The following is a 14,628-nucleotide window of genomic DNA, read 5'->3' on the forward strand; positions in this document are numbered from 1 at the left end:
TTTTTATTGTTATGTAAATCCTTATTGCATTTGGTATATTCTGCATATTGGGGTGGCTTAGAGATTGATCATTTTCTGCAAAGGAGAACATGAAACACTTTGGCCACAAAAAGCTGTACAAAAAAGCTTCAATTAGAATTGGAAAGAGTATTTTATTTTTCTCATTTTTGTTTTCAAATAATTACGCATATTGTGTTACAGTTGATTAGCCAGAGAATGCAAAGTAATGTAACTGTGTGCAGTATGTTATCCAGGTCTAACAGCCTCATAATCTTTTTGTTGATTGAATGGGAGAAAGGAAGAGTGGGTGAAAGTCTACAAAAGCTTGTGTTAATTAAGGTGTATCACCTACTGGTAGAAAATCATATTCAGACATTATCACATCGTTAGTCAGCTCATCACAGTACCACTTTGCAGAAAAGTTTTTTTTTTTTTCCAGTGGCTTTAATGAATTTCTTCTAAGAAGTCCTGTGAAACGCCTGAGCTGTAGTATTTGGATAACTGTGCCATTTTCTTAAACAATTTGAGCCTGCTGAGAAAGTAGATCATCTGGCTTGACATTTTGCTGCAAAAGAAGTAGCATTAATATATCTTTTTTTTTTTTTTTTTTTTACTTAACAAATAAAGCATCAAATTATTTTGGCCTTTTCCTCAGAATCAAATAGATAATAGGATGCTAATTAAATAATCAATAGGCAAAAATCTGTGAGATTAAAGGACTAAATAATTATAAATAATTTTTCCATTTACTTGAACTTTGCTAAGGATAGATTTTATCATTTATCTATTTTTATAAAGAAATAAGTGAATAATCAATATGCTTTTATGAGATAAAATTAATTGTTCACATTTAATAATTTATTAATATGATAAAAATTAAATGTTTTAAAGACATGCTTTTAAAGTACTGCATATATTTTCTGTTTATGTATATATGAACCCTTTCTTTTCTTTTTCTTTTTGACATTAAGTTACATTCTCCTTGCCCAGGCTGGAGTGCAATGGCATGACCTCAACTCACTGCAACCTCTGCCTCCCAGGTTCAAGTGATTCCCCTGTCTCAGCCTCCTGAGTAGCTGGGATTACAGGCACCCACCACTACGCCCGGCTAACTTTGTATTTTTAGTAGAAACAGAGTTTCATCATGTTGGTCAGGCTGGTCTCAAACTCCTGACCTCGGGTGATCCACCTGCCTCAGCCTCCCAAAGTGCTGGGATTATAGGCATGAGCCACCATGCCCTGTCTATGAACTCTTTTTGACAACCAAGATAGCTATTCAAGATATGTTTGTTTGATATTCTTTGTATTTATGATAATCTGATTAAAGGATGTTCCAAATATAGGAACATTAGTTATAGATTTACTTGTAGCTTTATAAGTGACGTCTTTTATGCTCCTTTTGCTCTGTGTGTGTGTGTATGCACGCACACGTGGGCATCTGTGTATGTGTTTTTAGTCTTGTCAATATGTCATCTGCAGAGATTCTTTCCTCCAGAATTATAGTCATATGTCCTTTACGGTTATGTAAAAAGAGAAAAACTTATTGCTGTGAAAAGGATGTCTTATATTATAGTTGTGTGCACTAAGATATCTGATTTTTGTTTCCTTTTAACAAGTTTGGGAGAAATTCACTAAACTTTAATTTATACCATTGGTTTTCAATGAATATCATAACACATATAGCTGTTTGATTTAACAGTTCTTTACTTTATATGTAAAATTCTTATTTGCTGTTGGGTTTTGGCTTGATTTTTCAAGACCCATTTTAGGAAAAGGCTCAGTGGGAAAAAAATTGAAAAGATAAAACATTACACATTACTCATTTAATGAGTACCCCATAAATTGGCAAGTAGACTGAAAACCAAGAGTTATTATCATCAGAAAGTTTACTAGTAATTTGATTGAAAGAAATGTTAATTTTAAAAATTAAAAATAGTAACATCAGCCCAAAATACCAGCCAATAATATAATTTAATATTTGAAAATATACACTAATATTAAAGAGTATAATTGGAGAAAAACACATAGTTTTTTTGGGATTTCTAGACTTCAGAGTATAAGCACATCTGTATTTGGATCTCATTAGTTCCTTCTCACCTATATTGTAAGAAATGTCAGAATTTTGAGAGGGGGAAGAAAAAACCAGTAGAAGCCAGTTATGTATCTCTGATTCAGTATGTTTTAATAAATATGAAGATAAAATATACATTCTGCTTCTCAGTAAGCAAAGGCCACTTTATGTCTGCCGTATTCCAAATAATTTAACATCTAACTATCCATAAACTAGGAAATGACAATGGTCATCAGGTGTATATTTTCATTATTTTGTGGAAATGCTCACCTTCAGTTAGTAATGGATTTACTGCAGCAGGGGAGTGTTAGCTTTGCATACTATCTGAGCCTGATTGTGCGACTTCGTCAAGATGGGAGTATGGATCCATTTGCTGTTCATGGTTGATGTATGACCATCTGGTTTCCTCTGGGAGTTATTATGATTAACCTTAACAAACAGTTTTCTCTGTCCAGTAAAAATAGATGTTGGAAATATTTCTTTCTTCAACAAGTATTTATCCAGCGCCTTAATTATGTGTCAGATAATGTTCTGTACCTTGGTGGCACAATATTTATCTACTAGAAGAAAGAGGGATAGAGAGATAAATACATATAACAATAAAACATAGCGTGATAAATTCTGTGAAAGTGGAATCACAAGGTATACTGGGAGTACACAGTCGGTCCAGCCTATTCCAAATAGGGCAGGAGGAGAGAACAAAAAAGTAATGGAGGGATCAAGGAAGCCTTTCCATAGGTATGACTCTGGAGGTAATGCATATCTATTCCTGAAAATGTGCATACTCTATGCCATGCAGATAGCTATGCAATGTAACTATTTCCAAGGTAACATCTAGGATTCTTTCCTTTGTCCTTCCTTGTTTTTTTCCTTTTCTTTCTCCCTTCCTCTTCCCCCCTCCCTCCTATTTTCTCTCTTTTCTTCATTATGAATTCATATGCACTGAAGTTTACTAAATCAATTCTTAGCTCAGGATATGCAGTCATTATTGGTCTTTTCCTGGCTGTTATTCCTTCATTCATTTATTCATTTATGATATGACAATTAATACATATGAAACACCAACAGTTACTTAGGTTTACCCTTTTGCTTCTCTCGTATTTCATCCCCCTAACTTTCCTAAAAGATAATCATTATTCTGAACTGTGCATGTCCTTCCTTTTTAATTGGTTTGTTTTATTTCATATATATCATACTTAAATAATACATTGCTTAGTTTTTTTTAACTCAATAAAAATTCTATTCTGTTATATGTAATCTGCTGAGATTTTATTTCACTCAACATTATATTAATATGATTCATTATGTTTTTATTTGTAACTGAAATCATTCAGTTTCACTTCAGTTAATACTTCATTTTGTGAATAAGCACAAACGTCCATTCTGTCATGTCAGTGAGCAACTGAGCTGCTTCCTTTTATGTTGTTCTATGGGTGGTGCTACTGTGAACATTCTCATACTTGCTAAGATACATGTGAAAGTTTCTGCAGGGTGTATCCCTGAAAGAGGAAATATTGGGCCACAGACTATACAAAAGTAAAACTTCAATGATAATGCCAAATTGTCTTCAAAAGCTATTGTACCAATTTGGACTCCCACCAGCAGCAGATAAGAGCTTAGGTTGATCAACATCCTCTCCAACACTTGGTTTTGGGAGATTAATTTCTGTCAATTGAATGCTGCATGACATAAATGCTAGTTAATGATGTCTGGTTTTGATTCACATGGCACAGGTTACTAATGAGACTGTGCATCTCTTAGTATGTTGATTGGTCATGTATGTTTTCCCTAACCTTTCAATGATAAGATTTGATCATAAAGATATATGTTGCCATTAAGGAAAAATATGTATATTTTTATATTTATATATGAGAAATATGTATGTGTGAAATGTATATATTATATATATTTATAGGATAAATATAACTATTTCAAATATTAATCCAGGCTTAATTTTATATATTTAAAATAAATATATGAATATATATTATTTATATATCTATACCTATTTATCCTTAATGGCTACATATATATTTATGATTAAAATATTATAATCCATCCATATATAGATATATACACACGCCCACATACACTATATATATATATATATATATATATATATTAGTAATACATAAAATGGTGGGTAAATTTCTAATAAAGGATGGATATACAGTCAAAATGGCTAACAAACCAATAGGAAATACTTCCATTTTGAAATTATTTTCATGACTTTTATCTTTTCACAGCTCGATGTTTATTTTTCTTTTGACAGAGCGATTTCGAGATTTACTACTGCCTCCATCTAGTCAAGACTCCGAAATTCTGCCCTTCATTCAATCTAGAAATTATCCCAAGTAAGCAAAAGGGGTTCCCTGGATTTTGATAAGGCAGTGGGCATAGTGCTGGGAGAGATTTGGGCAGGCAAAAACAAAATGTAATCTTTCTTAAGATTTCTGAAAATCCTGAATAACTTACCCTAACTAACTAAGACATCTTCTGCAGTATAATGTCTCAGTCTCCTTGAAGCTGGGTCATAGAAGAAAGACTTACTTGTAATTGCAACCCAACTTTGACTGAAGAGATATTGCACAGGGCAGACAACAGGCTGTGTCCATCTATGTCTGGTTCTTTTTGCTTGATGCTGTATCAACAGGGACAGTATTTTGTCAGTGATACTTCATCTGATTTACTATTACTATCCTTTAAATGCAAGGTTTCATTTATATTGTAGCAAGTCATTTTCAAAATAGCCACGGGCTAGATACGATTTTTAACAATCTCTGTATATTCTTATTTATCATATTGAAAACTGAGGAAGTGAAATCTTCTAATGCTTTGTTATATGAAGCAGACCTTTCCTTCTCATAGATGCCCCAAGCATATGTACTTGTTGAAGGAATATGCCTTCATCTTCCTGAAGGTTAAGGAAATACCAGGCCTCTTATAACACATTTCCTTCCCTAAAGACTGATGCATGCTGAATCTTGATCATTCCTGTGGCATCTTGGGTCCTCATCTGTGAGTGTTTAGCTCTCTTTAATAGTTAGTGAAATAGAAAACAAATGCCATCAACTTAAAGGAGTAGAATTTGGTTTATACATATTTCATCTAATCACTATGCCAAATTCTTTGATTTCTTTGAGAGTTTTTTCAAGTATTCATAAACTTTGCTTTCTGGGGAAATTATTTTCCCTCTAATACTTACCTTTGGTAATACTCACTTAATTATGATCACAAAAATAAATGTAGAATCCTAATTATATTGCTTGTGCATTGTTTCAACTTTTAATCCAGGCTTAATTTTCAGCAATAAACTTGCAATCCCCTGATAACACACACAAAGACATACATGTGCCTATACAGCCTTGAATGCATATTTTGGTCTATATGTACATGTTGACCAGGAGCATGAATGTGCCCAAAAGAATTGATGCACGCCTATTTGTATTTTTACTTACAGTGGCTGTTGGCAGAGGCTGATGATGCCTGCTTTTCTGACTCTTAGGCTTACAGTTTGCCTAATGCCTTTGCTTGATAGGGTAGTCAAAGTAGTTTCCCAGGTGGTTATCTATTTGCAGCTACAGGAATACGTCAGAGATATTGTGGGTTTGATTCTAGGCCACCGCAATAAAGTCAGTACTGCAATAAAGCTGTCACACTTTCTTTTAGTTTCTCAGTGCATACAAAAGTGAATTTAACAGTATTCTATAGCCTTTTAAGTTTGCAGTAGCCTAGATATGTCTAGAAATACTATGTACATCCGTTAATTAAAATATACTTTATTGTTAAAAATGCTTACAATCATCTGTGCCTTCAGCAAGTCAAACTTTTTGCTGGTAGGGGATCTTTCCTCGATGTTGATGGTTGCTGACTGATTAGGAAAGTGGTTGTTAAAGGTTGGGGCACCTGCGGCAATTTCTTAGAATAAAACCATGAAGTTTATTGCATCAATTGGCTCTTCCTTTTACAAAAGATTTCTCTGTAGTATGTGATGCTGTTTGATAGCATTTTACCCACAGCATAACTTCTCTAAAAATTGAACTCAATCCTCTCAAACCCTGCTGTTGTGTTATCAAGAAAATTTATATGATATCCTAAATCTTTTGTTGTCATTTCAGCATTTTCATAGCTTCTTTACCAGGAGTAGATTTTATCTAAAAAAAAAACTACTTTCTTCCTGTAATCCCAGTACTTTGGGAAGCTGAGGCAGGTGGATCACCTGAGGGCAGGAGTTCGAGACCAGCCTGGCCAACATGGTGAAACCCCATCTCTACTAAAAGTACAAAAAATAGCCAAGTGTGGTGGCCCCCGCCTGTATTTCCAGCTATTTGGGAGGCTGAGGTGGGAGAATTGCTTGAACCCAGGAGGTGGAGGTTGCAGTGAGCTGAGATTGTGCCAGCCACTGCACTCCAGCCTGGGCAACAGAGTGAAACTCCAAAAACAGACAAACAAACAATAAACAAAAAACAAACACTACTTTTTTATTTTTGCTCATCCATAATAAGCAACTTTTCATTTATTCAAATTATATCATGAGATGGCAGCAATTCAATCATATATTCAGGCTCCACTTGTAATTCTAGTTCTCTATTTACACTATGTCTGTAGTTGCTTCCTCCACTGAAGTCATGGACCCCTCAAAGTTAACCGTGAGGGCTCAAATAAACTTCTTCTAAACTCCTATTAATTTTGGTAATATGACTTCCTCCCATGAGTCACGATGTTCTTAATAGCACCTAGAAGGTGAATAATTTTCAGGATGTTTTTAAATTTACATTGCCCAGATCTACCCGAGGCATCACTGTCTATGGTAGCTATAGCCTTATGAAAAGTATTTCTTAAATAATAACAATTGAAAGTCAGAATTTCTCTTTGATCCATGGATTCCAAGATGGATGTAATGTTAGCAGGCCTGCAAAGAACATTCATCTTCATGTACATCTACATCATAGCTCTTGGTTGACTAGGTGCATTGTCAATGAGCAGTAATTTTAAAAATTTATTTGTATAAATTTATGTGGTACATATGTAATTTTGATCCATGGAGAGATTGTATAGTAGCCAAGTCAGGGCTTTTAGGGTATCCATCACTGGAATAACATATATTGTATCCATTAAGTAATTTCTCATTATTCACCTACTTACTAGCCCCCTTGCAACCTTTCAAGTCTCCACTGTCTATCATTCCATACTTTATGTCCATGTGTACACATCATCTAGCTCCCTCTTTTAAGTGAAAATATTAAGTTTTTGACTTTCTGTGTCTGAGTGATTTCATTCAGGGTAATGTCTCCTGTTTTATCCATATTGCTGCAAAAGTCATTATTTTGTTCTTTTTTGTTCCTGAATAGTATTTGATTATGTATATATACAGTATTTTCTTTATCCAGTCATCCATTGATGGACACTTAGGTTGAATTCATTTCATTGTTATTGTTCTGGTGTGAGCTTTGCTCACTGCCTATGTGAGTAGTAACATTTTGGATAGAATCTTTTTTTTTTCTCTGGTGGGCTTAAAATATTCAGTAAACTATGCTATCTATAAACAGATGTGTTTTCATCTGGACTTTGTTCTTTTATTTATAGAGTACAAACAGAGTAGATTTAGCATAATTCTTATGGGCCTTAAGTTTTTCAGACTTTGTTCTTTTATTTATAGAGTACAAACAGGGTAGATTTAGCATAATTCTTATGGGCCTTAAGTTTTTCAGAATGGTAAATGAACACTGCTTCAACTTAAAGTGACCAGCTACGTTAGTCTATAGACAAGAGTCAGCCTATCCTTTGAAGCTTTGAAGCCAGGCATTGACTGCTCCTTTCCAGCTGTGAACACCGTAGATGGCATCTACCACTTGATGGCTGTCTTGTCTACATTGAAAATCTGTTGTTTAGTGTAGTCACCTTCATCTATCATCTCAGCTAGATCTTCTGGATAATATGCTGCAGCTTCTCCATCAACACTTGCTACTTTGCTTTGAACTTTTATATTATAGAGATGGCTTCTTTTCTTAAGCCTCATGAACCAACCTATTCTAGCTTCAGACTTTTCTTTTGCAGGTTCCACATCCCTGTCAGCCTTCATGGAATAGAAAAGAGTTAGGGCCTTGTTCTGGATTAGTCTTTGGCTTAAGGGAATGTTGTGTTGTGGCTGGTTTAATCATCCAGACCACTAAAACTTTCTCCATATCAGCAATAAGGCTGTTTTGCTTTCTTATTATTCATATGTTCACTGAAGTAGCACTTTTAATTTTCTTCAAAAACTTTTTCCCTTGCATTAGCAGTTTGGCTCACTGTTTGGCACAAGAAGCCTAACTTTATGCCTATCTCAGCTTTCAACATGCCTTCCTCACTAAGTTTAATCATGTCTAGTTTTTGATTGAAGTAAGAGACATGCAACTCTTCCTTTCACATGAAACTAAGAGGTCATTTTAGAGTTGTTAATTGGCCTAAATTCAATATTGTTTTGTCTCAGGGAATAGGATAGTCCCAGGTAAGGGAATGAGGAGGAGAAATGTTTGGTAGGTGCACTCAGAACACATACATTTGTTCATCATTGCAGATAACTGAAAGTCAAAGAATTTGTAGCTTTGTAACTTAAAAAAATTCTGTAAAGTTGAAAAACAAGTCAAACAATTAGAATGTATTTTATTCACAACCACTGTTATGTATATCTACACTGAGATTTTTCCCTCATTTTTCTGGTTGAAATGTGATTTAAGACTTAAAATATGGGTTACAAAGCAACTTCCTTGCCCTATAAAATTACAGCGTGTCACAGAGTGATATTTACAGATCGTGGCATAATCCACATTGATCATAACATCACTAGCATGGAGTCATTGTGCACTGGTTAGTGTAAGCTGTAGTATTTTGGATTTGGTCTGGGGTTTCTATTTAGTCAACATAGTGTCCCTATAATCTTCAACTTCCTGTTACCAAGAGACATCTAATAAATAATGAAATATGGAAATGTGTATCCTTTATTTAGGTGAAAAATATTCATGAAGAGAACTGACTAGTTCTGAAATGTATATGGGTGTATATATATATGTTTAAGGGAAAGGCATTTAAAAAATATCACCTGCAATGGTGCTTGGAAACACTCTTCTAAAATACAAGAATGTTCATTAATCAATTTCTACATTTGTGAGCTCTTATTTGACCCATTGCCAAAGCCAGGGCATCCATTCTCATCAGGATATAATTGTAGACATTGCTCCGTGAAAATTCTCAGAGCATGAAGAGGTGTGACAGTTGTCAGAAAGAGATAGATGAGTGGAAAGGAATTTAAAAAAGAATGTGCATCTAATACAAAATGCATATTGTTGATTTATAGGTTGGAGGAAACAAATGGAGATAAAGAAACAAGTTTTATTGCTAATTAACTCTGAAGGACTTAGGTTCATGACATATGTAGACTAGAGAGTAGTTATAATCTATTTTTATCCTTGTAAATACAGCTTGGACATGTAAAATGGTTAAGTGCATCTGGTTTAATTTTATCCACAAATTACTTGCAACCATTTTGGCAATTAAACCAGCAAAACATGACCCAGTGGCTCTGGAAGTTTTAACCACAAGGTATGTAAAAATATTGTGAAAATACAAGAATAAACTATTTTTACTAGGTTCTCATAAAGATCAAGTTCTCTGAGCTTCCTAATATCTGAACTGTTTAGAGAGGAATATCATTTATGACAAATTTTAGAGCTTTTCTTTTTTGACTTGGTTTGCTGCCAAAGAACAACCTTGATTGTTTGGACAATAAAAGCAATGTCCTAACTCAATCTCATTTCTAATGGGCTACGTAAAAATGACTTCAAATGGTGATTTTGGGTAATACCCTTAAATGCAAAGCCTCAGATGACCTTTCAACAGTCTGTTCTCCAGCTTAGCCTCCTTTCTCTTTCCTAGCCACGTTTTGAGTTCCTCTTCAATACATCATCCATCTTTAATAATTTCTGTTCAATCTGCATGTCTGTAATGTACTTGTCATCTGAGCCTGAGCCAAGTTCTTTTCTTTTCTTTTTTAGACGGAGTCTCACTCTGTTGCCTAGGCTGGAGTGCAGTGGTGAGATCTCGGCTCACTGCAAGCTCTGCCTCCCATGTTCAAGCGATTCTTCTGCCTCAGCCTTCTGAGTAGAAGGGTTTACAGATGTGAGCCACCTACAGCGGGCTAATTTTTGTATTTTTAGTAGAGACAAAGTTTCACCATAGTGGCTGGTCTCGAACTCCTGACCTGGTGATCTGCTCACCTTGGTCTCCCAAAATGCTGGGATTACAGGTGTGAGCCACTGTGCCTGGCCCAAGTTATTTTCATTTATAATAGTAACACATAATGAACACTACACATGCCAGGAATTGTGCTTTATATGCATTATTAATTTAATTCTTACTATTCCTCTCTAAGTTAGGTAGTACTATTTCCCTAATTTTACAGATAAGAGGACTGAGATTCAAAGACGTAAATGCCTTACCCAAAGTCACATGGCAGAGCTGGGTCTCCAATCCACATTTGTTTGGCCCCTCAAATAATACTTAACTTAGAAGTGGGTGGGTCATTGAGGGATTCCTTCCAGGTGGCTGAAAACTGTGTATGTGTAGAGCATGTGTGTGCATGCATGTGCAACAGACATACACACACTTGGAGTCAAAGTATAAGAAGAAATATGGACAGGGCCTAGAATACCTTCTGTTTTCTGAGGCAAGGTCTCATTGTGTCACCCAGGCTGTAGTGCAGTGGTGCAAGCACAGCCCACTGCAGCCTCAACATCCTGGGCTTAAGTGAACCTCCTGCCTTGGCCTCCAGTGTAGCTGGGACCACAGGTGTGTGCCACCAGGCCTGGCATATATATATAGATATAATTTTTTTTTTTTTTTAGAGACATAGATTTCTTTTTTTTTTTTTTTTGAGATGAAGTCTTACTCTGTTACCCAGGTTGGAGTGCAATGGCACGATCTCTACTCACTGCAACTTCCGCCTCCTAGATTCAAGCGATTCTCCTGCCTCAGCCTCCCAAGTAGCTGAGATTACAGGTGCGTGCTACCACGCCCAGCTAATTTTTGTATTTTTAGTAGAGACAAAGTTTCACCATATTGCCCAGGCTAGTCTTGAACTCCTGTTTCAGGTGATCCACCTGCCTTGACCTCCCAAAGTGCTGGGATTACAGGCATGAGCCACCACACCCGGCCAGAGACATAGGTCTTATCACATTGTTGTCACAGGCCAGGTCTTTGTTGCACAGGCTGGTCTTGAACTCCTAGCCTCAAGCAATCATCCCACCTAAGCCTCCCAAAGTACTGGGAATACAGATATGAGCCACTGCATCTGTCCTGCACTGCCACTTAAATGACCTTGAACTTTGTTGTAAAGACAATGAAGACCATGAAAGTATTTTAAGCCAAGCAGAAAGATAATTAGACTTACATTTTATAGATTTCTCATGAAACTAGAGAGGTACATGAGGTGTCATATGGGGCCAGCACACTAGCTTGTTGGCAATTTCATATTCAGGCAGGAAATGATAATGGATTCGTACTGTGGTAATAGTAATATGGAAGATCAGATAGATGTCTAAGGGTGTTAGGAGGCATAATTAACAGAATGTGATGACTATTATGCAAGAAGGAGAAGAGGAGAGAGAGGGAGAAGGAAAGAGCTTTGGGTGACTTCAGGCTTTTTCACTTGAGTCACGTTCTGGTTTAAGTCCTCTTGATTGAGGGAGAGTGGCAATCTGAGCATCTTTATGTTGACTTTTTGTTCTATATTACAAAGGATGATAATGGAGATACCTTCCTTCTAATGTTGCTTTGAGGAATGCCCAATGCGTGACATAATTGTTTCTTGTAAGTCTTTGTGATATTTAAATAAAATCAGAAAGCACCTGGCCTCTTGCAAAACTGAATTCTCATCACCATTCTCATTGTCAGCTCTGTTCTGCCATTTCTCAAAGCGATTGCTTGCCTCAGGGCAGGGGGAAGGGCTCTGTCATGTGGGCTGCTTTTATATATTCAATCCATTCTAAATCCTGTCAGAAGGGATGCATTGTCCTGTCTGGTAGAGGTGGCTCTGTGTGATATGCTCTGCTTGGATTAGTCAGGAAGGAGCCCTTTCCCTTGTGTGTCTGCCTACTTGTGGTAGTGGTTATTCCGGTACAGTTTCTACAAGCACAATAATTCATAAGATTTTCCACAGTATACATACTGTCTTTCATAAAAGAATTACTATCTTTCATCTTCTAATCCTTGCAATTAGACTTTCTTTTATATAGTATGTGAAATTCCCATACTTGGATGGCAAGAGATCTAAAAGGTAGTATTCTGACTAGAGTGTGGAATGTAGTTATAAGAATGCCAAATGCTATTGATATTTGCAAAACTAGGCAAGTAGGATGTCCAAAGAATGCTGGTCTGTCAGCAAGTAGTGGATCCCAACCCCTGGGCTAGGATTCACGAGGCAAAACCCTGTCATCAGGACTGTAAAACTGAGGCACTGCTTAAATTGTAAAGATTTTGGCCCAGAGATGTAAGTCAAGAAGCTGTGTTAGTGCAAGGCTAATGAGCAAGCAATGAACAAGCCTTAGTGCTGACTGAGAGCACAACTCATTCCTGACTCAGATAAGAATTGGTTGAAGAATAGGGCCAAGCTGAGTCTATAACTGGAGGTTAGTTGGCCAAAATCGCAGAACAAGTTGGGGAAGTAGCCACTTTCTGGAGATAGATTAAGCACAGGTGAGTCTCCATCTAGTGCCTTTGAGAGCCGTTTACTTTCTTTGTTACCCCATCCTGTATTCAGCTGCCATACATGTTTTCACTCTTTAGTTTTTAGGTTTGAGAAATTTTTGTTGTTTATTTGGGGTTTGTTTTTTTTTATTTTTAAGCAGAAATTGTCAGTCGACAAAGTAGCCTGAAGTCCTTCCTTTGTTAAAAATCTTATATTAAATGTAACAATTCATAATGGTTATGAGAGAATAATTTTGATAGCATGATTATTTTATGGGGACTTCCTTGCCAAAGAATTTTTATCCTTGCAGACTTTAAATTAATTAATTTGTAAGGCCTTGACTGAACTGAATCATTCAGAATTCCAAGAGATAAATATCAGAGTTTTTTTGCTTTTTCAAACAATGTTGCTTTTATTTTAACATGAGATTGCATTAGATAATAATTACAAATTATTGTAAGTGGGATTGGGTTCTTGATTTGTCTCTCAGCTTGAATGTTATTGGTATACAGAAATGCTGCTAATTTTTGTACATTGACTTTGTATACTGAAACTACTGAAGTCATTTATCAGTTCTCTTGGCAGAGTCTTTAGGGTTTTCTAGGTATAGAAGCAAATCATCATCAAAGAGAGACAGTATGGCTTCTTTTCCTATTTGGATGCTTTTTCTTTCTTTCTCCTGCTTGACTGCTCTGGCTAGAACTTCCAGTGCTATGTTGAATAAGAGTGGTAAGAGTGGGCATCCTTATCTTGTTCTGGTTCTCAAGGGAAATGCACCCATCTTTTGCCATTTCAGGATGGTGTTGGTTGTAGGTTTGTCACAGATGGCTGTTATTATTTTGAGACATGTTCCTTATATGCCTAGTTTATTGAGGTTTTTTTTTTTTTATCATAAATGGATGTTGGATTTTATCGAAAACTTTTCTTGCATCTATTGAGATGAAAATAAGTTATTTGTTTTTATTTCTGTTTACGTGCAAAAACAGAAAATTAAACATTGGGTACACAGAGACATGAAGATGGGAACAATAGACACTGGGGAGGGAGAGGGGCAGGGATTGAAAAATTACCTACCTGTATTGAATGCTGCTGTACACTGTAGAGTACAGTATTGGTTGATTAAGCTCATGATCATGTGTCTGACTGGAAGCTGTGGCAGCTGCCTGGCATCATGAGAGACTATTGTACCAAATACTACTAGTCCAGAAAAGGGTCAAAATTCAAAATTTTGAGTACAGTTTCTACTGAGTACATATTGTTGTCACTCCATCATAAAGTCAAAAAATTTTAAATCGAACTATCCTAAGTCAGCGACCGTCTGTAAAATCACCACCTGCACTAGCTCACTCCTTACCCTCCTTACCTGCTCTGTCAGCAACATCAGTATCTCCTGAGGGAATGGTGGAAACTACAAATGCTCAGACTTCTGAGTCAGTAAGTCTTGGAGTAGGGCCTAGCATTCTGTGTTTTAACAAGTCCTACAGGAAATTCTGATACACAGCAAAATTTGAAAACCAGCAAGGGAGAACCATCACACACTTTAAACTCACTCCTTTTGTTTGTTGTTTCTATTGATATGATTATCTCCTGAGACTAGAATGGTCTAAAACTGCAATACCATCCTCTCCGGAGGAATAGTTAATCACACTCACTTTTTTCCTACATGAAGAGAGAATTGTTAGATGATAATTGTCCTGGAACCTTTTTTTGTTTTTACCTTTATATAATACCCCTCCCCAAAATAATTGATAATTGTAATAATTATTATCTGATTATTAAAAAAATAATAACTTTGAATCTAACTTTGGAGTTAGATTCAGAATGAATTTAGTAA

The 14,628-nt window shown here is 36.0% G+C and overlaps 1 protein-coding gene across 5 annotated transcripts in view; it reads left to right on the forward strand.

The window, feature by feature from the left end:
* Positions 1-14,628, forward strand: part of NOX4 (NADPH oxidase 4) — a 170,205-nt gene that overhangs the window by 136,701 nt on the left and 18,876 nt on the right. For all 5 annotated transcript variants that reach the window (XR_004053751.1, XM_030918987.1, XM_030918988.1 and 2 more), the window contains exon 13: positions 4,344-4,425. Coding sequence is in view for 4 of the 5 variants with exons in the window: in XM_030918987.1 (XP_030774847.1) it covers positions 4,344-4,425 (82 nt within the window). In the remaining variant the exon portion in view is untranslated. The remainder of the gene's footprint in view (positions 1-4,343; positions 4,426-14,628) is intronic.

Source organism: Rhinopithecus roxellana, chromosome 15 (assembly GCF_007565055.1).
Source record: "Rhinopithecus roxellana isolate Shanxi Qingling chromosome 15, ASM756505v1, whole genome shotgun sequence".
In the NCBI taxonomy this organism is placed as follows: domain Eukaryota; kingdom Metazoa; phylum Chordata; class Mammalia; order Primates; family Cercopithecidae; genus Rhinopithecus; species Rhinopithecus roxellana.